Here is a 25,134-nt window from a genome sequence, read left to right on the forward strand (position 1 = left end):
TTATATTTACCCAGATTATCTTTGTAATATCAAACATTTAAGCATTACAAATATGCAAAGGACTCAAGAAAGGTTCAAATAATTTTTCATGGCACTGTATACACTACAGCAGGGGTAGGCAACGCCAGGCCTCGAGTGCCGGTGTCCTGCAGGTTTTAGATCTCACCCTGGGTCAACACACCTGAATCAAATGATTAGTTCATTACCAGACCCCTGGAGAACTTCAAGACATGTTGAGGAGGTAATTTAGCCATTTGAATCAGCGGTGTTTGATCAAGGACACATCTAAAACCTGCAGGAAACCGGCACTCGAGGCCTGGAGTTGCCTACCCCTGCACTACAGTATATTAATAAAGTAGGTTCTGACAAAAACAGAGCCACAAAGTGGTAATTTAAAGCATATTGCCAGCTTATTTCACTTCAGTGCTCTTTTTCCTCCCTTTTGCTCACATGTTAAAATATTTTTTTCTTTAAACCAACTTCCAAACTGGCAAAATGAAGCCATTGTAGAAGTGCCAAAAACTAGAGTTAAACACTACATGAACAGACCTGTTAAAATACCCAGGTACACAAAACATTTAAAAATAATATTTAATAATTTTTTATAACAAACTGGTACATTGCCTTCCCCTTCATAACAACTGTACTGTGGTTGTTCTTAATAACTTCTGCATATGGATTATGTTAATTCTCATAGCTAGGAGTGTAGCAGCCTTAACTGACAGCTGTGCTTTCCATACACTATTGCAGACTAAAATTCCAGTATTTTATTAGTCTGATATCTGACTCACAGATATATGAGCCTATGCACTGCACCTAAATGGTTTATAGATGCAGCTTTCCAGCATAAGTCTCCTTCCTCAAGTACACAAGTATCTTTCATTTTGGGAAAGATCTCAAACCTCGGGAAATGCAAAACAAGAGCTACAGCAACAGGTGTTGATACTGTAGAGAATATTGGCCAATCAGAAACTTATGAACAATAGCATACACAATCTGACATCAAGTGTGCACCTTTAAGTTATATTTCTTTTTTATTATCCACATGTAATCAATGAAATGGAGATTCTGAAAATCATCAACCTGGAAAATTTTTTCAAAAGCTTGATTTTCAGTCAACAAAATTGTTTATTTCTGGACAAAAATGCATAGAAAAAGTTATGTTTTCCAAATACCTTGTATGTGTAAATATAAAGGGCTCAATGTGCAATTTTTGCTTCAGCAGGAAATCTACGTATTAACTTACAGTGTAACTGGAAAGCCTTCTTTACCCTATGACGTAACCACCCATGTAATCTGACATGCATCTCCTGAGAAATATAACTATGTGTTGGGGCCGACACAGCCCACAATGCTTCTTATTGGTGTGGAAGGTTATGGCGTAGGGTCCCTTCCTCCCATCATCTCTAACCGGTCACAGCAGATGGCTGCCCCTCCCTGAGCCTGGTTCTGCTGGAAGTTTCTCCCAATTAAAAGAGAGTTTTTCCTTCCCCTTGTTGCCAAGTGCTTGCTCTCATTGGATAATTTAATTGGTGGGGTTCTCTCTGTATTATTGCAGTGTCTCTACCTTACCATATAAAGCACCTTGAGGCGAGCGCTGTTGTAATTTGACACTATATAAATAAAACTGAAGTAGACTGAATTGAATTCATGGTGGGATCTCGATTACTGCGGAACATTATTAACAAGCCTAGAATATATTTGTATGGCATGTGACTCATTTCAAGGAAAATATAGATTCATCTTCTAAGCCATACTTTTCGAGATGCAGTTTTGTTTGATGACGTGTCTTATTAGCAGGATACTGTATATATTTAACACCACATAGGCAAGTAACATTAAAGAAGTGAACTAGTTTTTCCAGTATCTTATACATACTGCTATAAAGAATTGTTAGATGTGGATTTATTATTGATTCTTTAAAGGTTTTTGCCTTCTGAGGAAAAGGAAATGCAAAGAAGCTTTCCAATCCTGTTCCACCTTTTTGATCTCAGGGTGAACCGCTCTGGTAACCAACTCTGTAAAGCCAGTGATCAACCAAAACATCACACATTTTGCAAGCATAACTGTCTGCAATATAAATGTGAAATGTCATCACGGCTTGTGTACAGCATTTCCTGAGGATTCTTCTTCATCAGTCCAAGAAGAATGAAGCCTTTCACTGTGCAAAATGGAAGGAAGACATTTGAGATGATGGGTTCTTTGGTTTGGAATCAAATAATCACAGCGGTGGTAAATCACTAGTGTATAAAACATATCAAATTATGGTTTAGATTATCACATTATGGTAGAGCTCACTGCGCCTTGGGAGAAGAGGTAGAGGGAATCTTCAGAGAGACTTTTAAGCCTCACAGGAAATTATATATATATATAGCAGAGGTGTATGTAAAGAATGTAAAACCCCCAAAGGCAACTTTGATTTCTTGTATGGGCATCAATAAATTATTTTAGCAACTACACAATGCTAAAATAATTGTTAATGCTGATTAGGTTAGTAGTTTAGGAAAGCATACTTTCTTAGCATGCTTGTCTTTTGTTGTTTTCATTCACTAAATTTTACCATATCAAATTACCTCGTCTAAACCCTCCACTGTGCACTGTGTCATGTATAAGACACTCATCTGTGCAACAACCACAATCAGAATAAGTTTCTGTGTATGCTGGTGCAGCTGAGATTATCCCCAAAGGAACATAATTGAGGTCAGTGGGCCTCTATCCTGCTGATTATGACTAACCTATTGATAGGTTACGACAGGCGCTCATTAAGCCTGCTCATTTTTCAGAGTGAAAAATGCTGAACTGTAATGTAAGCACAGAGAGCAGAGCACAGTAATTACAGATTACAGCACGGTTTAATGTTGTGCACTTAACATAGCTGTTTTGCAATGATTTTAAATGCAGACTATTACGTTTTTCTCCCCCAACTGGTCTATTCAAAGATGATGCGAAGGCTGAAAGGGAGAATATATTCTGCTACTCTGTGTTTTGGATCATGGATGGTAGGCTGTGCCACACTGTTATCCATGTGGGTGGTGTGGCGCTGGTGTGAATGGAGGCTGGTCTTTTTGATATTTTGTGTAGAGTAGTGTGCGCTACTCTGAGAAGAGTAACACTTATACGATGTGTTTAATGTAATGTAACAGCTATAAAATCAATTTGATACATTTGTTCTGATAAAAAAAAGGTAATAAATAGATGTTAGTGTTAAGTAGTATGCACTCAGCACAGTCTCATTATGCTGTTAAACAAATTAAGGTTTACCATTCAGGACACTACAGCCTCTGATAGATGCAGTGTGGGAAATCTGGTCTTTTGGTGGAGTGGGTAGGTGTGGGGGGATTTGGGGTCTCAGTCTTTAAAACAAGGCTGCAGACTGTTCAGTATTACAGTGGTATGTAACAAGCTTGGGCTTAGCAAAACACTTTTAAATGAGTAAAATTGTGATATAATAAGTCATCAGTGTAATTCATTTAAAATGGCATGGTGTTACATCACATTTTTAAACACAATAAAAAAGAAATTCTGCCTAAAGGCCACTAGATTACCTTATGAAAATGCATATTAGTCTTGCACTGTTTGGATCCCTTTGTAACCCAATTATAACAAAGGAAGCCTGTAAACGACGGTTTAAAAATCATAACACTAAACCACTCTTGTTGTACATTATTTCACTGTTATTGCAGCATAGAGGTGCAGGTTTATCATTCGGTGTAGCATTGTGAAATCACACTCAAACAAAACACTGACCAAGGACATCAGCTCTGATGCTGCCAAGACGGGGCTCAGGGACACACCTTTGAATGTAAAACAGGTGTGAGGAGGTAAATGAAAGACCTCTGGGAATCAGTTAGTGTGTGTGTGCATGCGCGTGTGTGTCTAGAAACAAGCTATTTTTTCGTGGCAGCTGTAATGACACTGTAACCACAGTCTATCAGATCATACTGTGTCCTCTTGTCTTGTTTTGGGGCGATCTGGCTGATCTAGTCCTCCCTATCCATATGCATCAGACTTTCTTGGACAAATACACACTCTGCAGGCTGTCTCCCCTCATGGTTATTCACAAACTACGAGTGTGCAAACAGGGTGTCCATATTTCACGTCACCTTTACTGACATTTGTGTGTTGCATAAACCTCGCTGCACGCTTGAACTCTGCCCACTTGCCTGTCCTCGATCAAGCCTTCTGTCAATATTAATCAGTGCATAGCAGCTTTGCATACGCGCACCTATCAACTCTCAAAGGGCAATGCAGCACAAAAGTACTATCCATGACAACACTGGTCTGAAAAAAAGCCCCTCCCACTGACAGCTGGCTTATTGTGTGCAGTCGCTCTGAAGCGGCCTTGTTTCCCTTTGCTTAGACAGTTCAATAACTAATCTCAATGCAGCCAGCAGCATGTAGCTTTGAAAATGAGGAGGGCATGCCCAATGAAAAGTCATAATCTGCTTGTCAGTGTAGTGTCAGTTTACTGGTAAACTAGCTTGTCAGTTCACAAGGATTCTTAGATGGGTTACTGTGCACACCTCATTACAGCTGCATAATACTTAATAGAAAGACAAGATGAGAAATTTTTTTTACTGAATTTATGACGAAAGGGCATATTCCTCCAAATTTTCCTTGCGTGAGAATGTGAAGGCCCCCCAAAAGACTTTTCTTTTGACTTTAAAGTTCAACAGTTTGCTGTTTTAGGGAGCAACTTTTGAAAATATTTACCTAATTTGACTTTTGAATATTTTGCAACTTACCCATCCTTTAATCTTTCAGACTCTAGAAAATAATTAGTTTTATTTAAATCAAAAGGTTATCATGTCCGGTTATTATTCCTGAAATTTCAAATGACATTTTGATATATCACTCTATTATTCCCACTACAATAATGGACTTAAGAAAGGGCAGTTTGGTCCTTGAGTTCATTCATCCATCTGTCACATCTCAGACACCCAATTTCATCTAAGCTCAGTGGGGATGATGCATGTCACCAAAGCTTTACTAATTAGCTCAAGGAGGTCACAGCATCCACCTCCTTTGGTTGAATGCATGAAGAATATACTGCAGAATATGTTATCCTATTTTGGTGGACAGCGACTTGAAAGAAAATACATTTTCTGTGTCATTACTCTGCTATGTGCAAAAATCTTGAGCAATTCCTCATTCTTTATATTTTTAGCTAAGCTTTCTGTAGTTTTTCTTTGGACAGGTAAAACAATATTGAAGCCGTTCACACTTACCTGACCTTTCTTTACAAACACCCAAAAATGCACCTAAATCAAGGCAATGTAGCAAAGAACTAATTTTAAATGGCATCTTTAGGTACTTTGTTACCAGCAGCCTATTGCAAAGACAAATAATACACATTGAATGAACAATGTCGAAGGTTGAGCAGTTTGACAGGCATAAAATAGCATTTTGCACCAACAAGACAACTACCAAAGAGCTGTTAGATGATAACTTGCAGTATATGGGCATGGTGTGCAGCTTGATTGCCAATAGCTTCATTTTTCAACATGACATTGATTCCAAACACACTGCCAATGCAATAAAAAGCATACATGGTTAAAGAAATTACAAGAAAGCTTGCCTAAGAGAGTTCCAAATAAAGACTTTCACAACAAACATTTACTTTAAAGCTTGTTAGAATAGTGCAAACTCTGTTTTTGCTTTATATGCTGTATCTCCATGCCTGTTTGCATGTGTTCTGCATTTTCCTTGGAAAATATAGAGAGATGGCTCAGTACTTTGACACAATACCATACCTTGTTTTTATTTATTGTTTATGTGGTCCTATATTTTTTTTTTGCAATGCACAATTTAAATGTAGCAAAAACTAAAATCATATTTCAATTTGAATCATTAAAACTGTGCTCATCACTCTGCCAACATTGAATGAATTGTGCATCAAATTTATAGTTGTTAGCTAAGTCAAGACATGAGTCATAATACCTCCAATATATCTTATGACAGTGACACTTACAATAGCATGCTGACCTGTCAGTGATCCCTTGGTCAACGGTTACTTACAATGACATCACACACAAAATCTGAACACGCAGAGCAAACAGTGGAGGTTCCTGAACACAAAGCATCAAGGCTCGTGCTCTTGATGTACAGCCTATTGGGCCACAAGAACCATGTGTAGTCACCACTTTCTGCTTGGACACACACTAACAATTGGACACGTCTGGAGTGCTGGGGCCCAGACCCTGAGGAAGGACAGATGGTGCCCGGGATTGAGGACCGCACCCTCATTAGCATGAGAAAAGAGAAAGACAGAGGCGGGGGAACAGGTACCCTCTCTTCTGTTTTCCACTTCTATAAAGATTAGAGGCTGGGGGTGACTCATTTACCCAGCAGACTCTAAGACACTGCTTTGGAACCCAATTATAAGAGCATACTGTCAACTCTAAGGGAAAGTACATCAAGCGTTAGGCTCCTGTTTCTATTTAGTGTGGCTTAAATCAAAAAAGTTTTCTTAACATTATTGAAGCCTTCTAGTTTATTATTATATTAGCCTCCCAGAACACCTAAATAAAGAGATTCGTGATATTAAAAAGATTACTGTACATTTTCAGTGAGATAATCAAAACACAATTATTTTCAAATATATTGCGATTCTAAGTTTAAATGTCAATAAAATGTTTTAATATAATGTATCTCACAAATTCAAACTTTCACAGATTTTTTTGAGCGATAATAGCGTCTTCCAACATTTCACTAGAGGCATTGTTTACCTGAAGACTAAAGTTGGCACAGCAGCAGTGTCGGAGCCTCTCTGTGGCTGGAATGATGCCGTTCTGTTGTTTAGACTCATTAGTCATACCAACCGCAATCTGAGAATTTCTCATGACTACAAAACTACCTTCTCAAAAGCAATGCCTTCCTTTATCTGCTAAAAGCTAAAAGGTAACATTTAGGGTTCAAAGTTTCTGCAGAGCAACAACAGTAACTGCAACATGTTAAGCCAGAAGAATAACTTATATAAAAGACATCCTACCAAGGTGAATATCTGCAGTCCATGGTGTACTCTCAGCATAGTATCAAAATCATGTTTTGTCTCCCCCTACTGGATAATTAAAGGACAGCATCTTCAGTAAATCCCAAATGCTATAGCACCACCCTCAGCACAGCATCTCTTTATCTTTTATTATAAGGTACAAAATACAAAAGATTGGGAGACTATGGATCCTGGTTTCCACCTCTGAAAAAAATAAAAACAAAAATAAAACAAATAAACTGCAATCCATAAGTAAAATTTATTATCTCAAAATTTCAACATACTAACTGAAACATCTTGGGAAATATAGAAAATAAGGACTAGAACGTGGAATTTGCTCTCATTAAATACTTTTTTTTCAGTGGCAGAAACAAGCTGCCAAGGAGACAGAAGTATATGCTGTTAAAAAAAATTATGAAGATGGACTGGGGTGGGTTCTATTTTTGCACCTAGAGAAACTTTATAACTAATTTTGTAAATAAACTGCTCTAAATAATGAGCTTACACAAATATATATTGCATATTAATAAGCACAATAATATTGCTATTAATATTATATATCAGTCTTTATCGCCGGGGGAAGGAAAAGGAGTTTACTGAGCAGGCCAGGTCAAATTAAACATGTTTCACAACTTGTGTTGGCTTCATTTTACCATAGCTTACTTTACATTTAATTTGTATCATAGAAAATCAAACTGGAAAAAAAAACTAGCTAAAAACATGCAGGGTATAAAGCATGCCACGTCGAGAGATTCACTTTAGGGTTGGACCATTAACTGTTATTTTAAGTGAGTATGTTATCTTCCTAAAGGTTTTAAAAACAAGATACAGGAAATTCCAGTATCTCTTGCCCCTGCTTAAAAATGATAACAAAGGAGACTCCAATCCAGCCCACTCAGTTTATAAAAAGTGAAGGAGTGCTTTTTGAACTTTTAATTGTATTTTCATACCTTTTACTTGATCCATCAATACAACATCAAAGTACACGAACGTTTTCTATGAGTTAGTATAAACTTCATATTTTAATTTATACTAACAGGACAGTCTGAGTAATGAACTACCAGAACCTTTTCCATAACTTCAAACATTTATGATTTAGGTCGAGCTCACTTCATGTAACTTCACCGTGGACATGATGTAAAATCAGCTCAACATCGCGGCCATAACACAAGACAATGAGGTTTAGTTCAGTTCACACTTATTTTTTATGCCAGAGGGGCCGATGGCGCGATATGGCAGCCTTGCTTCTGTCAGTCTGTCCCAGGGCAGCTGTGGCTACAACTGTAGCTGCCTCCACCAGTGTGTGAATGTGAGAGTGAATGAATAGTGTAATTGTAAAGCGCTTTGGGTGCGTAGAAAAGCGCTATATAAATGCAATCCATTATTATTATTATTATTATTATTATTATATATATATATATTTAAAGTTTAAGTTCTAATGTTTCTGTTTCAATGACGGACAAAGCTATACATTTACTGAAAATCTATCATTTTCAGTAAATGTTTCCTTGTCACCACCAAAAATCAAGTTTTCCGTGTCTTGAAATTTTGATAATTATAATTCAAAGGTGATGGAAGTGAAAAGAAGCTGCCTGTACACTGCACACAATTTGTAGCTGATGCAGAGGTTTATAAAAGGCTCAGTGTAGACCAGGGGTGTTGAACAAAAGGCACAGGATCAGAAATCTTTGAAAAATGTGAAGAAGAGCATACATTGTGGACTTTTAAGTCTACTTTCAAAAATTTTAAAGCTTGTCTGACTGATTAATGTCCACTCCCTCAGTCTTTAGTACATCAAGATAATAGATAATTAAATGACAAAAAAAAATAGCTTGTTTCTTTTTTTCCCCCCCACACAACGCACAATCGACAGACGGATTGGTGCAGCGGCTGCAGTGATCCGGACGCTGTACCGGTCTGTTGTGGTGAAGCTGAGTGTAAAAGCGAAGCTCTCAATTTACGGGTCGATCTACGCCCCTACCCTCACCTATGGTCACGAGCTGTGGGTAGTGACCAATAGAACAAGATTGTGAATACAAGTGGCAGAAATGGGTTTTCTCCGAAGGGTGGCTGGCCTCTCCCTTAGAGATAGGGTTAGAGGTCCGGCCATTTGGGAGGGGCTCAGAGTAGAGCCGCTGCTCCTCCACATCAAAAGGAGCCAGTTATGGTGGTTCGGGCATCTGACAAGGATGCCCCCTAGGCACCTTCTGGGCGAGGTTTTACGGGCATGTCCCACCAGCAGGAGGCCCCAGGGCAGACCCAGGACACCTGGAGAGATTATATCTCTCGGCTAGCCTGGGAATGCCTTGGTGTTCCCCTGGATAAGCTGGAGGAGGTGGTTGGGGAGAGGGAGGTCTGGGCTTCTCTGCTTGGGCTGATGCCCTTGCGACCTGGTGGAAGTAAATGGATGGATAACGCACAATCGAAATGTCTGTTTTTTTTTATTATTATTTGTGGGTTAAGAAAAACTTTCTCCATTAAAAGTCTGGACAATGAACTGCCAGAACTTTTTCTGTAATTTTACACATTTATGTTTTACAATTTAAGCCCCAAAGGTTCATGTTGACAAATTTCTTTAATTAAATAGAGTGGCATTTCTCTACCATGCAATACAACTGAGATGTGCTGTTGAAATTGCACTTCATTTTTTCATATACTGAAATATGGCAGGAATAAAATGTGCATCTAAACTTATTTCCACTGACAGAAAGGGCCTTTTTACTGACATGTGCTATATTTGACCTCACATGTAAAATGAGTTTGAAAACCCTGCTCTAAACACTGGTCAAGACAGCAATTATGACACACTTTACAGGGCTTTCTTGTACAGTCTGTCACTTAAATTAACTTTGAAGTTAGAATCAAAGCTATAGTACCAAAATTCAATTCAATTAAAAATTTATTTGTATAGCACATTTAAAAGCAACAGAGTTAACCAAAGTCCTTCACAATCAGTTAAGAACAAGAGAAATCAACAGGGAAACAAATATAGATAAATTAGAAACAAATATAGATAAATGAGAAGACAACAAATTAACATTAAAAACATAAAACAGGCCTGATGGTACTCAAACTGAACTCGAATTAAAAGCCAAAGTAAAAAAGGTTTAAGATGTGATTTAAAAGACTGAATAGACTCTGAAGTACGAATATCCTCTGGCAGATTAGAGTCTGGGTGCTGCTACTGCGAAGGCCCGATCTCCTCTATGATTCAATCGAGACCTCGGTTGTGCTAAAAGCATCTAGTTAGATGATCTCAGCACTCTTTTGGGGTCATACATGTTGAGGGGTTTGTTTAAATAACTGGGCGCCATATTATTTAAAACTTTAAAAGTAAGTAAATGAATCTTAGAATCAATACGATACTTGTAAATTTGCTAAAACTGGAGTGATGTGTTCATACATTCTAACACCTGTTAAAAGACTCACAGCAGCATTTTGGACGAACTGCAAGCGATGGAGAGATGAGTGTTGAAGACCCAAATAGAGAGAATTGCAGTAGTCTAGTCTAGAGGTGATGAAGGCATGAATAAGTGTTTCTAGGTCTCTTGGAGGAAGATAAGGCTTAGCTTTGGCAATTTCACATAACTGATAAAAACTTGTTTTCACTTGCTTCTCTAACTTAAAAGAGCTATCTAAAAACACTCCAAGATTCCTTACAGTGTGAGAAAGATGAAGAGCAAGAGGGCCGAGGGTATCAGTTAACTTGTTCAAAGGGGCATGAGTTCCAAATACCATAACTTCAGTCGTATTTTCATTTAGTGTGAGAAAATTCTGTGTTAACCAGTCTTTAACATCATGCAAACAGTTAAGCAAAGGCTGTAGTGGGACAGAGACATCAAGTTTCAAAACTAAAAGCAAAAAATAAGTTCACACCCTATGAAGGTATGCATGTATCTACAAATGGTGTGATTATGCCTGTGTATATAGTGTGAGCTCTCATCACACTATATACCTTCATGTTACATAGGTACTAAAAAGGGTACAAATGTGTGTGTGTGATGTTTAGGGATTTTAACTACAGGGATTGTTTGGCTACTGCTTCTTGAATATTAGTGAATATTAGTGCCAAGTAGAGCACACTTTGATCTTAAATGAGCTGAACCAGTGAAACTCCCCTTTCTGTCATTGTATAAAAAGTTCCACTACATACTTAATGTTTGAAATTTGAATGTTTCAACAATACATTGCAGTTTTTCTGATTAAGGCTTAAATTGTAAGAAATACTTGTGTAAAATGAGAGAAAATTTGCACAGGGTGTTCTAAAATGTTGAAACAAAAACATTTTTGTCAATGTCTTGAATGTCTTCTATTTATATTATTAACCCACTATAAAAATCATACATTTCTACAGTAGATAGTGAAAAACTGGAACCTTTTTTTTTTAATTGTTTGTGTATTATTTACTTTGTTGTAGTATAAATGGCCATGTGGGACGGAGACGCTGTAGAAGTTGTTAAAATTCAGTTAAATATAAATAGTTTACGTCCTCCTTCACATTTTCCATCCAGTGGGCTGCTTTTGCCGATTGATTCTGGCCCACAGTCCTCATGTGTGATACCCCTGACATGCATAATTAGAAACGTGCATTTGCAAAAGTGCATTGAGCACATCAGTTAGGAAAGGACATACAAAAGGAAACTGTGAGGTTGCTGCTTTACAAAACTTTATAAAAACCTAATGTGCAGGCTATGCAGTACTCAGGCTACCATTAAGGCCTACTTTAATATTAGTCTACTAAGGCTGTAAGGGTGTATGCATTAAAGTCTGACTTTAGGACTATACAAATTAGTCGAATAATCGAGTAGCAACAAAGAAACTAATCTCAACTAGCTGAATTGATAGTCAGGGTAGTTAACCAAGGCGGGAAAGCTCTATGTTCACTTTTGAGTGTCCCTCAGCCCTCCTGTTTTGTTAAGTTGTTCCCTTTTATATATTGTCTAATAAATGAATTAAATTTAAGCTGCTAATCAATCAATAACAAAACTATCATCGGCTCTAATGTTACCTGCAGTAGGAGGCTCATTATAATATCGTAGAGGGGAGTTCTCCTCACCGCCTCGAAGCCACCAGTCAGAGATCTCCGCCCCAGTCATCTTGGGCTACAGCTCGGAGCCCGGATGCGCCGCCATGCCGCCTCTGTCAGCGAATGGAATAATTTATTCACCAACCTGCCTCACACTGGCCCACTAGGAGTTGACTGAAGAAGTCGATAAGACAGTTTCGTGGCCACCGGAGCCTTTGCTGCCTACAGGCCAGTGCAGGATACCTGTGCCTTGCCTGCTCGCTTGTTTGCGTAGCTTAGCACTGTTGTGTCGCTGTAGGGACACTTGTGCTAGCTGCGCTAACGTTAGCTCAAGCGGAGAGAGTGCGGGGTAGTGACAGTCCGGCCGGAGGCGGGGAGAGTCGCGAGCTGCGAGGTGAGACTGTTATATTTTGATGGTGGTTGCTACCCTGTTGACTACGCGTGGCCATCTGTTAAATGATATCACTTTCGTGAGTGTGACTCACGATTTTAGTGGGGTTCGGGCAGCAGCATATCGAGGTGGGTACTTTGGTGCTTGTCTGGTAGCGCTTTCTGGCCGGAGTAGATCGTAACGTTTACTCGACGTTTCAATCTTCTTGGCCCGCGATAGAGAAGCTAAGAGCTAGCTTGCTAACTGGGTAACAGTGCCAGACGGGGACTCCTAAACTTTTCAGATCAGCAACCCCTGTGCAGACACGCTTCAGATACCACAATACAGATGTGATAAGGGTGTGGGCCAAGAGATTCTCTGTATCTAAAAAGATGAATTTCGTGTATCGTTATTAGGAAATCACAGTGGAATGTAAAGGGTTATTTTTTAACTCCCACCTCATAGGTATAAATACAGATACAGGGGCCCTTGGATGTGCAAGTGCCTGGACATCCCAGGATGCCTTGAGCATATTTTTGTTGTAATATTAGCCAACTTATGTTACTTTACTTAACAGGTGTGTGTGTGTGTGTGTGTGTGTAATCACAACAATGAGGAGGCACCAGGTTTAAAGCAATTTTGTTCACCATATCTAAAAGAATGTTAAGTTTATGACATGAGTTTTCCTTCCTGTAACTTCTTTGTTTCTTTCGTTTTTCAGGCTCAGAAAATTACTCCCCCCCCCCCCAAAAGAAAACAAAACAAAACAAAAAAACAACAACAACAAAAAACTTTCTATGTCTTCATCAGCTCTGAAAATCAGAAGAGATGTCTGTTGATGAGGATACTGCAAAAATGGGCAGTCCACAGCCTAGCTCGACGTCATCTCTGCAGCTCACGGATTGTCCTGGAGGTTACGGTGGTGTGTCTGTGATGATGGAGGGAACTGCAGCTACCCCTGACTTTGCAGCTGCTTGCCCTCTTCTGGGCACTGCTGCCTCGCCAAAACACACCAGCACAACTGATGCGCTCACCCTCGCAGACAATGCTGGACAGAGAGCCAGAGGGAACGAGAATAGCATCAATCGCAGAAATAGCTTTCATCATTCCAAACAACAACAGCAACAGCAGCAACAACAAACAAAGCTAACAAAGCGGCGCTACACTGCAAATTCTAGTTTCAAGCATCCTTCATCTGGCAAACGGAGAAGAAGGGCCAACTCTGAGAGCGATTCTGTCCTGCCCACCAACTTCCTCTTGGGTGGGAACATTTTTGACCCACTGAATCTCAACAGCCTGCTGGATGAGGAGGTCAACAAGGCACTGAATGCAGAGACTCCCAAATCCTCTCCGCTGCCAGCAAAAAGTCGAGACCCTGTGGAGATACTCATCCCCAGGGACATCACAGATCCACTGAACCTGAACAGTGGGATAGCTGACAGCAGCTTTTTGGCTTCTCCCTTCAAGAGTGGAGGAAGGAAGAGACACCGCAACAGGCACCATGGGGGAGGAGGAGGTGGTGGAGGTGGGAGTGGAGGAGGTGGTGGAGGTGGGAGTGGTGGCGGTATTGGGATTTCAGCCACACAAATGAACCTCTCAGAATCAGGAAAAAGTGAAGTTAAAACAGGTCCTTCTGTACCTCTTCAAGGTACCTTAGCCTCATGTTCTGCACTAGAATCCAACAACGAATCCGGTAGTGTTTCTAGTGTCATGGCAGAGTCCCACGAGCACACAGATTGCAGCTCAGCAAGCTGCAAGGAGGAAATGCCACCTGCATCCATGGAGGATTCCACTTCAGGGGCACCGTACCAGCACACAAGTAGACGCAAGCGAAGGCGCAACTCGGGCAAAATGGAGCCCCCTGTCACCCATTCTACTCCGATTGGCAAGTCGGGACCTGGAGACAGGCATTTTGGTGCAGGGGGAGCAAGAAATTCCTTTCACACGCCAAAATCTGGTTCCAAAATAGGCCCTGGAATACGCCAGCACCAGCAGCCCCACTCTCATACAAAGGAACAGCACAAGAAGTTCCAGTATGGGAATTACAACAAGTATTATGGATACCGCAACCCGGGGTGCAGTGAAGACCCTCGTTTACGTCTGCTTCGTCCCGAGTGGTTTAGAGGTAAAGAAGTACTGGATTTGGGGTGCAACTCAGGCCATGTAACGCTCTATATTGCCAAAATGCTAAGACCCACCCGCATATTGGGCCTTGACATTGACAGTGGTCTGATACATGCAGCTCGTAAAAACATAAGACATTATCTGTCTGAGCTGCAGACCCAAGAGGCCAGGCGAGCAATGCAGGGCAAAAAGACTAGTAAACAGGAGGAGACAAATGGAAACGCGAGTCACACGGGCACAGAAAAAGAGCACAACAAAGCTGAGAGCAGGGACGAAAATGGGAAACCAGTGAAAGCAGAAAGTGGCCCTGCAGATGATGGAAATGACAATGAGTCGTGTCACACGGATGAGATGGAGACCCAGAGGGAGGGCAGCAAAACAGAGGAAATGGAGCAAGAAGACTGTGATTCACCCCCCGCTGATCACTCTGAGAGCTGCTCTTTTCCTGTATCCCTACGGATCTCCAGGGGTCCCATTGCTGCACCCCCGCTAACACAAACATCCACGGTGCAGCCTGGGGAGTTCCCTTCAAATGTGTCCTTCATCAAGGTAAGAGAGGATTTTTTTATTTATTTTTTTCCCTTTTGGGAATATGGCTCAGATTTCTGTGTTGCTGCATATTTTGAACCTAGATGGCAAATTTAAAAAAAAAAAATAGACACTGTGTGTGTCCTGCTTTATAACGTAATGCTAGGGTAACTGAATAAAATGTGTAAAAATGCACAAAAAGGTGTGTGCATTATGAGGACTGATTTGTTGTGCACACACTTCCTCTCACTGTGACCTTTTCTTTTTATTCCCCACTATAAAACAGTTATATAGTATTATATCTAAAAAAACAAAAACAAAAAACTGACCTTTGCATTTAATCATGTCAGTGGCTGCTTTTCCTTTTTTGTCACATTAGTTGAGCTATGGCTAAATATTAAAAGGTATTATTATAAATCCATACAGTAATTGGTTGTAAAATTTATTTGCATAGCACTTATCAAAACCAGCGTTGTAAAATGCTTCCCAAAAAACAGAGTAAATGAACTAACTAGGAGGGGAAAAAAACAAAAAAAACCAATGTACACTACGAGTTAAAAGTTTGGACACACCTTCTCATTTAATGGTTTTGCTTTATTTTCATGACTCTTTACTTTGCGGATTCTAACTGAAGCCATCAAAACTATAAATTAACTCGTATGGAATTATGTTGTAAACAAATAATGTGAAATAACTCAAAACATGTTTTATGTTTTAGATTCTTCAAAATAGCCACACTTTGCTTTGATTACTGATTTGCACACTCTTGGAATTCCCTCGATGAGCTTCATGAAGCTAATGCACAACCCCAATGATGGTCCCAACCCCATTAAGAAGGAACGAAATTCCACAAGTAATCCTGACAAGGCACACCTGTGAAGTGAAAACCATTTCACGTGACTACATCATGAAGCTCACTGAGAGAAGGCCAAGGGTTTGCAGTGCTGTCAACAAAGCAAAGGGAGGCTACTTTGAGGAATTTGAGGAATTTATCTTTTTTTTTTTTTTTTGCTACATAATTCCATATATTTTGCTTCATATATCTGATGACTTCAGTATGTCTCTACAGTGTTGAAAGTAGTAAAAATCAAGAAAAAACATTTTATATATTTTTTGTTATATGTTAATCTTGCATTATTACTTTGTTTTTTGTGTGTGTGTGTGTGTGTCAGTCAAACTATAGGCTCCCTGAGTTTTAGGTAACTGGTGATTTTGAACTAATAGGTAAAAACGGCAAAGAGCAATATAATATTGTGATATAATAAATATTATAAGTTCCATTAAAGTGTCTGAAATCAACTGTGTTTAAGCCATACTTGCTTTTGCACTCTGCAGTCCTTTTATATGTATTTGTTGAATGGAAAAGGGGAAAAATACATAGTTTCCAAATGAAATTGATAACTGCCTCTTCTGTGATAATGGAATTGGATATTGATAGCACACCAAAATAATGACGTTGTAGATTAACAATTAAAAAAATATAAAAGACAGAAAAGGTGTTGTAATTGAAGGACAGTCTGAGCAGTGAGCTATCAGAACTTTTTTTTTTCTGTAATTTTACATTTATTTATTTATGCTAACATATTTCTTTAATTTACCACAGCAATGTTTCTTCTTATTGTGTAGAAAAACTGAGATGTGTTGTTAAAAGTGTGTTTCTTTTTCTTATATTAAGATATTGCTGGGATTTTAAATATCTTTACATTACCAGTAGGAGGGAGTGTTACTAGTCCAGCCCACTTAAGATCAAAGTGGGGTGCATGTGGCTTACAATGTAAAAAGATTTTATCAGTTTTATCAGGATGTCAGGTTATTAATGTGTTCTTCTACTTTTATCTTTTAATGCTGGTTGAAGATTAGCACTACTACTACTTTCTGTAATGCAATGTAGCTTGCCATTGCCAGTGTGTGAATGTGTGTGTGTGAATGACTGAATGTAGTGTAAAGCTCTTTGGGGTCCTTAGGGACTGAGTAAAGCGCTATACAAATGCAGGCCATTTACAATTTCTGCCAGTGGAGGTGCATTACTTTATACCAGAGTTACTAATCAGAACATTTAAATATTAAAAAAATTAAGCTTCATCTTTGAGAGAATTTATTTTTTTTAAGAATGTTCTCAAATGTGGGCAGTAGGTTTATTTTACGGCATTAACAGTGTACTAAGCACTTTAGATTTTGGCTTGTCTGTGACGCACCAAGGGTCACTATTCCCATAATGCTGTTCCCCATTTCCTCAGTCAGATCTACTGCTTTTTCAGGGCTACCGATCTAAAATAAATAAGTAAAATATCAAAGATAGCACTGAGCAAATAGCCATGTTCGAGCCCCCAGATCAGGACTTTATAAATGAATGATGTCATGGTGGCTGTTTCCATCTTTTATATACAGTTTTTGATTTTTGACCAAAACTCAACAGGTAGAAATGTGAGATTGAGATTCTAGTTTGGGAGGTTAATCAGTTTCCAATTTCTCAGCAGTGACCAGCTTCAAAAGAAGTCTGTATTGGATCCATGAAATTGAATTGCACAAGAAGGGCCTATTTTTCTCACCTCATCTCTTCTCTCCTTTAGGCTAATTATGTACTGGAGAGCGATAATCTTCTTTTGACACAGCGGCCAGAATATGATGTGATTCTGTGTTTGAGCGTCACTAAATGGGTCCACCTGAACTGGGGAGACAGTGGCCTCAAGCGGCTCTTTAAGAGGGTCTACAGACATCTCCGTCATGGGGGCCTTTTCATCCTGGAGCCACAGCCCTGGGAGTCCTACGTAAGGAGAAAGAAGCTAACTGTAAGAACCTGAGATGACATGGTTGATGTTTGTATTGCTGGAAGGCTGTCTGAATATAAATCGGTCATTTAAAAAACCTGGTTGATTGGCTGAAATATAACAAATGTTCCCTTTTTCCCCTTGCCTGACAGGATAATATTAGCAGGAATTATCACAGCATCCGTCTCAAACCTGACCTGTTTTTGTCATATCTTACAACTGAAGTGGGCTTCACCAGTTTTGAATACATCGGGCCCCCCAAGTGTTCAGTAAGAGGTAACTACACAATGATTTGTCACAGCAGATATATTCTCCAGATTGTATCCAGCATTGTAGTTTGCTGCCATGTTCATCTTTATTTATTTATCATCCTGACAGGTTTTCAGAGGCCAATCTATGTATTCCACAAATGACTGCGCCTGCCTTGAACATCATTGAATGTGAGTAGCCTAAACCACCATCATACATTCAAGCCAGCCATCTACACTGGACCACAAGGGACAATCTGAAACCTTGAAACCGTTACTCCGGCGTTTGATGCTGAAGATGAATAACAGAAAGGAAAATGGGACCAAAAGTGGAATGACATTTTTTTAAGGATGCAGACTGTCAAAGAGAAAGATGTTAAAGTCCTCTGTGACTAGAAATTATTAAAAGTGTGGAGTAAACTCGGATAGGACTCCATGGGTAACCTGGAACAAAACTCCTAGTTTGGCCTGAGTGTGGAAGAGGTGTTCATCTGCTCAGATTTCCATGGACTACTTCTAGTGGTATTGATGCCCCCAGTTTGATCCATGGCCATAACTTGGGTTGGAATATCTTGGGCCATATATTTACTTTCAGGAAGTTATTCTGTGCCACCATATTTCTATATCTTTTACATATTAGGATTGGACGATGGGAAGTCTTATCCAATTGGTCGCAATCACCATTTTTAACAGGTGATAGATGTTATATTCATCAACTGTATGTTGCGTAAGCAAAGCTGCACTATAATGCATACAATGCCATTGAAGAGATGATATTAAATCTTTTGAAAAGTAAAGTGTTTTATGCTGTGCAAGACACTGCGCACAATACTTGTGAATGTAGCCCCCCTACTGTAACTACTGAAGACTTAGAAATCCTGCCTTACCTGTTAAATATATGTTTAAACCCTTGAATGCTCTTGCGGCAACCATATAGGCGCACATTTGTTTATGATGATTAAAACAGTTACACACGGTCAGTCACTGAGACAGTTTAACACTAATGGCCTATGTGTTTGTCCCATCTTCCAAACCTAATGCGCACCTTGTTCTTTGCCTTTTTTTTTTTTTTTTTTTTTTAATTAGCTGAATTTTGCTGAATTAGCTTTCATACATGTTAAATAGTGCTCAAAATTTCTTCATATTTTGAATACGACATCAGAAAAAGCACCTACATCACACAAAGACCTTAACAAGTGGAAAGTGGGGTGTCTGAATAAATAGAAATATGAGGCACAGTGGGGAAAGGTTTGCTAAACGGCCAAAATAGCATCCAGTTAAATTTGAACTGAGATGGTGTGACATCCATGTTATTATTCAGCCCACAAGGACTATTTTAAGTAGATCTGTAGCAGGCAGCCATCTTTTTTTCTTATATTTTTTTTCTTAAACAGTTAAGCCATAGCCATACCTTATCTGCTGTCTCCAGTGTCCTTCATGAGGTGCTGACTGATACAACTGAGCGTAAAATTGAGGCAAAGGCGATTTGAGGCCCTGTGGTGTCATCAGTCCTGTATAAATCAGAGACATTCTATTTTGTGGGTCTGTTCTCATGCTCATCCAGTAGTCTCTTGAGCCCCGTGTTGATTTCTAGTTATTCCATATATGTAAGCATAAACAAAAAAAAAATACTGGAAAATGAATTGTTGCTTTAATATTGTTTTTATTTTGTTGTTGTTTTTTTTAAACCAAATTTCAGTATGACTATGCTTTTTGTTTTGACGAACTTCCATTTTTTTCTGTATTTTTTTTTTTTTTTTTTTTTCCTGTCATTCTGTTGGGGCAGATCACACCCTCACTGCTTTTAATCTTTGACCAATAGGGCCTGTTCAGTGTTTCCCAGAGATCTGGGTTCTGTTTGTGATGGTGTTGGGGATGGGTGTCGGGTGGCAGTGTTCAAAAGAAGCCACACACATTTTGTCAATGTGCTTCTCAGTAAATATTTTAACTGACTAAGCATCTCCGGACAAATAAATACCAGACCATCTCCAGTGAATCCATTGTCTTATAAATGAGCCTTTGACCGCCACTGGTCCTTGCTAGCTTGCAGTGGATATCTGGAGAACAATGACTACTTTCCTCATCCCCACCTAGACAGTGTTGATGGAGCCTGAGAGGCTCAAGCAGCTGAATGATATGAAAGGACATTAAAACAGAGACTTGGCTATCAAGTCAGATGGAAGGGAAATACAAGAAGGCAGCGGCTAGCTAGTTTACTTGTAACTTGGCTTTTAAAATTAGACTGTTGACGATTAATTTAGACTATTAAAAGCTGGTGATCTCTTGAGTGGGTGGAAAAAATAAATAATTGCTAAAAAGAGTCCTCAAATATACTTCATTGACCTGCCCAAGTAATGACTAGGTGTGGGAAACACTGCAGGTACAGGTATTCCTTGTGTTTGCTTTTTTAATTGGTTTCCACTGAGCACCACCCATCTGCAACCTTTCGTTGGAAGAGGCTGGCACAGAAAATCTTCCTTTCATGTGGCTGGTTCCGTTACGGGTGCGATAGGGCAGGCGATGATGGACGATATGTTTCTGTTTTAAGTGATCAATGTAAATAAGTTTGCAGATTTTGTTCATAATGGCCTGAGTCGTTTATACAGTGTTTTATGGTTTTCTTTTGTTCTTTTATAATGTTTGCTGCCAATTTACAAGTAAGTCACAGTTCTCTTTTTTTTTTTTTTTTTTTTTGCCTTTTGTCTGGGGAAAAAAAAGACCGGTAGCTTTGTATTTACAAAAAAGTATGTACGTTGCAAAGTTCAAATTTTTATTTTGCATTGTTCTGCCCTGGCAGGCACATTTATTGTTAGGCAAGTTGTTTGTTTTTTCATTTCTTTTTTCTTTTTTTATAAATTGTTTGAAAAGATCGTTTGTGTCGGTGCACTCTCTCATTTCACTTCATTTGCCATGTTGTAGACGTTTAAGGTTCTTCATAATAGAAAGTTTACTATTTTTCTTTCTCCCAACAAATTCTCCAGAAAAAGTTGTCAAAGTATAAATTGAGCAAGCAGAATACATTGTGAATTTCTGCACAATTTAGCCTCAAGCTCAGTTGGCGTATCAGACAGAACACCAGATCACACCTTTCTCCTGTGCTAAGACAATCGGACTCTCGGGCCCACTGCTGTACTTTCAAGGGCATTTTGCTTTATGCATTATCAACAGCTGTTTTCCTTCTGGCAATCAGCATTTTAGTAGAAAAACAAATTGTTATATGCCTAGGTTGTGCTTTGCCACCTATTTAATATTGCACCTTACCGTCTTAGCAGTGGTGTCTTACAGATTTTAACCCAGTATGCCTGACTTGTACGTCCAGGTATCCAAGTGAAAGCATGTCTTTGCTGGAAGTATGAAATTACATGTTGTCATATACAGTGCTGTATAAAATTTCAGAATCCCCTTGAGGTTTTGCACAATTTGTATTAATTCCTTCTTCTGGTTGGTTAATGACATTAAATCATACCAAAAATCCGGAATAAGAGAAGTTCAGTTTTACTAGCTTAAAACTTATAGTGCTCAGATCTCTTATTCAGGTTATAGATAAAGATTATAAACAAAGACTGCCTTTTACTTTGTTCTAGTGGGCAAAAATCCTCTTAATTGGAATACTTTATTAAATCTTCACTGTATTAGGGCAAAGAAAACCAGAATAGTTTAATAATAAATGTAATAGGATCTTTAAAAAGTAAAAACAAGTGAAACTGTGAATTAAAGTCTTTTTTTTAATGCACATTTAACCCAATGAGTGACATATGTGTGGACTTGACATGTGTTCTTGGTTTTGTGAGATGCATTATTACAGATGATCTATTAATCGTCCTCTGCAAAACCCACTTGTGGATGCAACAAACACTATGCTTACACTGTCTTTTGCTGTAACTGCAGTAAAATTGTGGTGCTAATTAATGTCTACATCATATGTATCTGAGCATTGTAAGATTTGAGCAATTCATTAATTTAAATTAGCAACAAATTTAAAAAATCTCTGACCCAGCTGTAAATTATTGCTTTTAATTCATTAGGAGTTACAGCGTGTAATTAAAAACTAAATACACCAGGTTAGATTCTAGGTAAAAGTTGATATATAGCCAAAGCATAATTTTTGACTGCAACATTGTATTACCTCAAGGGGTATGAATTTTTTTTTTATGGCACTAAAATTCACCTAAATGTTGAATTTGCACTGATATGAAACATGGTAATGAAAGTAGTTTAGTACTTTTTTTTTTTTTGCAGTTGATGTTTTACATGTACCTTAACCTTCATAGAATCGGTTTTCTGGAAAAACTGATCAGTATAACCCCCTCTGTCAGGGAATGTTTTACATTTCATGCCTCTGAACAACAAGCTATATCTGAATGTTTCTGTGTTTAACATTTTAACGGATTAAACTTTGTTCCAGATTTGTTGGTTCAGTATTTGCTTATGAGGTATTAAAGATGGAGAGGGGTTTTTTTTCCACATCTGTTTACTTTTTTACAAAAGTTTCTTTGATTAAACATCAAAACTTTCACACTGGTTGTGGTCTACCCATAAGGTTTCTTACACTGAAACAGCCTTCACAGCCTTTCTAAAGGCTTAGTGGCATTGAAGAAAGTAACATGTTAAAGGGAAGTTGTGCACTTTCTATTCACTAGAAATGTTATTAGCAGTATGTTGGAGCTATCTAACCACAAGTATAATAGTGTCATGATAGCTGTGATATCAAATACATTCCCAAACAATATTTTCTATGGTATTTGAGTAGCTGGAGAAGTAAATAACAGTCATAAACACAAACGGTCAAAGCTTTTACTGTTTCCAATAAGACCGAAAGGGGGGGGGGAAAGAAGAGTGAAACTCAAACCCAGGAGCTACTAATCAGATGCACTTGATTAATTGATCATCAGGAGGTGTGAGCACCTCTATAATAACACACGTTATTGGTTTGCTGGCCTTGACCTTTAAGGTGTGTGTGTGTTAACACACTGCTGTTGTTTTCTGTGAAAATCCCAGCAAATTCTAAGGTGGGATCCTAAGGTCAGACTGTACATCCAAGAGCTACATCTAGGACTCTACAGGCCTCAGTTGACATGTTAAACTAGGAATAGAATAACTTTATTATTTACATTCATTGAAAATTGCCTTTGGTCCGCCAAGCCATAAACAAATCAATCAAATCACTTCACGTCAACACACATTCATACATACCCACACACAAAACTTTGATACAACAAGAATAAAAACACCTTTGACCACTTTTTTAGTTAGCTAGAGGAATCCTTGCTGTTGTCCCGAGGGCATTAATTCAAAGTCAGAATCAAGAGGGTGTTCAGGGTCAGCAACAATAGACCAAGCTTTCCTCAAAACAGCCCGATGATACAGCTTATCCAATTAAATTTGTTGTAGACCAGTAAGATTTAGAGATGGACCGATCCGATATTACATATCGGTATCGGTCCGATACTGGCCTAAATTACTGGATCGGATATCGGAGAGAAATAAAAAATGTAATCCGATCCATTAAATATCATGAAAGCACCTCACAAAACTTGTGGCATGGCGTAACTCGGCTCATAACCTTAGCACGTAGGAGCAGTATGCATCACGTGATAGAGCGGCTGTGGCTTGCCAGGCCTGTCAGCGGTCTAGTTGAGCATTTGGAGCCTTGCTACAAACCAGCATTTCATCTCCGACAAAGTTATCCCAGAGAGAAGCAAAGCAAGTGTGTAAGTTCATCTCTGAATGTTTGTAAAGCATTCCCACGTTAAGCTTAACAACCGATATATGGAGCGACTGCCTCTTCTCTCTCTCTCTCTCTCCCTCTCCTGTTGCTACTTCATTCATGAAACTGATTAATGATCAGCTGATTGGCTTTTCTGTTGCAACTCCGTCTCTCTTGTTTGTTTATCGCCCACTTTGCACCAGAAAGAGGAAACCAGCGGATAAACAACAGCAGCACGTTTAAGCTTGATAAGCTGTTGTTAGAATTTATTTAATATTACTTTCTACACCAGGATCTTTTTCCACGTAGCTGACAGCCGGTAACTGTGCAGGGGCGGATCTAGCAAAGTTTAGCCAGGGGGGCCGCTAGGGCATTAACAGGGAAAAGGGGGCACAAAGACATACTTTTCTTTCTTATTCTCATTTAGGTTGATTACGTCGATTAAGCATCATGAGGTGGAGCATGAGGGGTGGTTCCCTATTTTTTTTGTTGCTGGGAGTTGGAACCCTATTAGTTAGGATGCTTAATATTTACGCTAAGTACTCTTTAAAATACCAGAATAGGAAGGATGGAGTAGGTTTAAGTTTATTAGGCTGATCAGTATTGCTGAATTATGAAATATTTTGGGTGCAGTGTATTTTTTGCATACAGGTATAACAGAATAGCTTTAGTGTTGTTGTTTTTTTTAAACTTGAGTATGAACTTATACAAAATGCAGCAAGATATAAAAAAAACAGTTTTATTGATTAAAAAAACACTATATCAGATTCATATCGGTATCGGCAGATATCCAAATTTATGATATTGGTATTGGTATCGGACATAAAAAAGTGGTATGGTGCCATCTCTAGTAAGTTTTCCAGCAGTTTGTTCTTAATTGCCACAGTCAGGCTGAAATATTGATTTTAAGGATGCTTTCAATCAAACTGACATAAACTCTTTCTAAAACTTTGTGGCCAACTCCAAAGTCTCTTAACATCCTATAAAGAAACTGTGATTCTTTGATTATTTTCTTGCAAACTGAGTCAACATTAATCACAGAGTTAAACTTGTCATCAATATATGTTCCCAAATACTTCAAGCTATTAATGACTTCTGCAGACTGACCAGAAAGTGAAAGACCTGTTACGGTGCCTGTGTAAAAAGCTCTTTTGTTTTGTTGTTATTAATAAACAAATGATGTGATTTACACCATTCTTCCAACATATGTACCTGAAAGAAATAGTTAAAGAGATCATCAATTAGCAATATCATCAGGATATTAAAGTTCATGGCAATTAGAAAAAGACTGAACAAGTATGGCTTGTGTGGAAGGGTTGCTGGGGGAAAGCATTTTCCCTCCAGAAAAACATGACATCAGAGGCTTAGGTTT

At 38.7% G+C, this 25,134-nt stretch overlaps 2 protein-coding genes across 3 annotated transcripts in view; one reads left to right on the top strand and one right to left on the bottom strand.

Annotated features, from left to right (window-relative positions):
- Nucleotides 1-12,131, bottom strand: part of LOC146509761 (serine/threonine-protein kinase PAK 3) — a 49,765-nt gene extending 37,634 nt beyond the window's left edge. Inside the window, exon 1 of the mRNA XM_085174402.1 lies at nucleotides 12,000-12,131. The gene's annotated coding sequence lies outside the window, so the exon portion shown is untranslated. The remainder of the gene's footprint in view (nucleotides 1-11,999) is intronic.
- Nucleotides 12,132-12,296: 165 nt separating this feature from the next.
- mepcea (methylphosphate capping enzyme a) lies at nucleotides 12,297-22,878 on the top strand. Of its 2 annotated transcripts, none has more exons than XM_085174396.1 (5): nucleotides 12,297-12,411; nucleotides 13,109-15,060; nucleotides 17,610-17,828; nucleotides 17,960-18,083; nucleotides 18,186-22,878. In XM_085174396.1, the coding sequence occupies exons 2-5, from the start codon at nucleotides 13,216-13,218 to the stop codon at nucleotides 18,218-18,220; spliced, it is 2,223 nt and encodes a 740-aa protein (XP_085030522.1). In that variant the 5' UTR covers nucleotides 12,297-12,411; nucleotides 13,109-13,215; the 3' UTR covers nucleotides 18,221-22,878. The 2 variants fall into 2 exon arrangements, with proteins under 2 accessions (XP_085030522.1, XP_085030523.1); XM_085174397.1 differs by lacking the exon at nucleotides 12,297-12,411 and adding an exon at nucleotides 12,423-12,536.
- Nucleotides 22,879-25,134: the final 2,256 nt, after the last annotated feature.

This window comes from Neolamprologus multifasciatus, chromosome 10, assembly GCF_963576455.1.
Source record: "Neolamprologus multifasciatus chromosome 10, fNeoMul1.2, whole genome shotgun sequence".
Taxonomy (NCBI): domain Eukaryota; kingdom Metazoa; phylum Chordata; class Actinopteri; order Cichliformes; family Cichlidae; genus Neolamprologus; species Neolamprologus multifasciatus.

What these genes read in the sequence shown, in the direction of transcription:
- mepcea (XM_085174396.1), top strand. Translation starts at nt 13,216, where the DNA reads ATGTCTGTTGATGAGGATACTGCAAAAATGGGCAGTCCACAGCCTAGC. An exon ending in CAAATGTGTCCTTCATCAAG is followed by an intron (nt 15,061 to 17,609) that starts GTAAGAGAGGAT and finishes TCTCTCCTTTAG; the next exon opens with GCTAATTATGTACTGGAGAG. An exon ending in CCCCAAGTGTTCAGTAAGAG is followed by an intron (nt 18,084 to 18,185) that starts GTAACTACACAA and finishes TCATCCTGACAG; the next exon opens with GTTTTCAGAGGCCAATCTAT.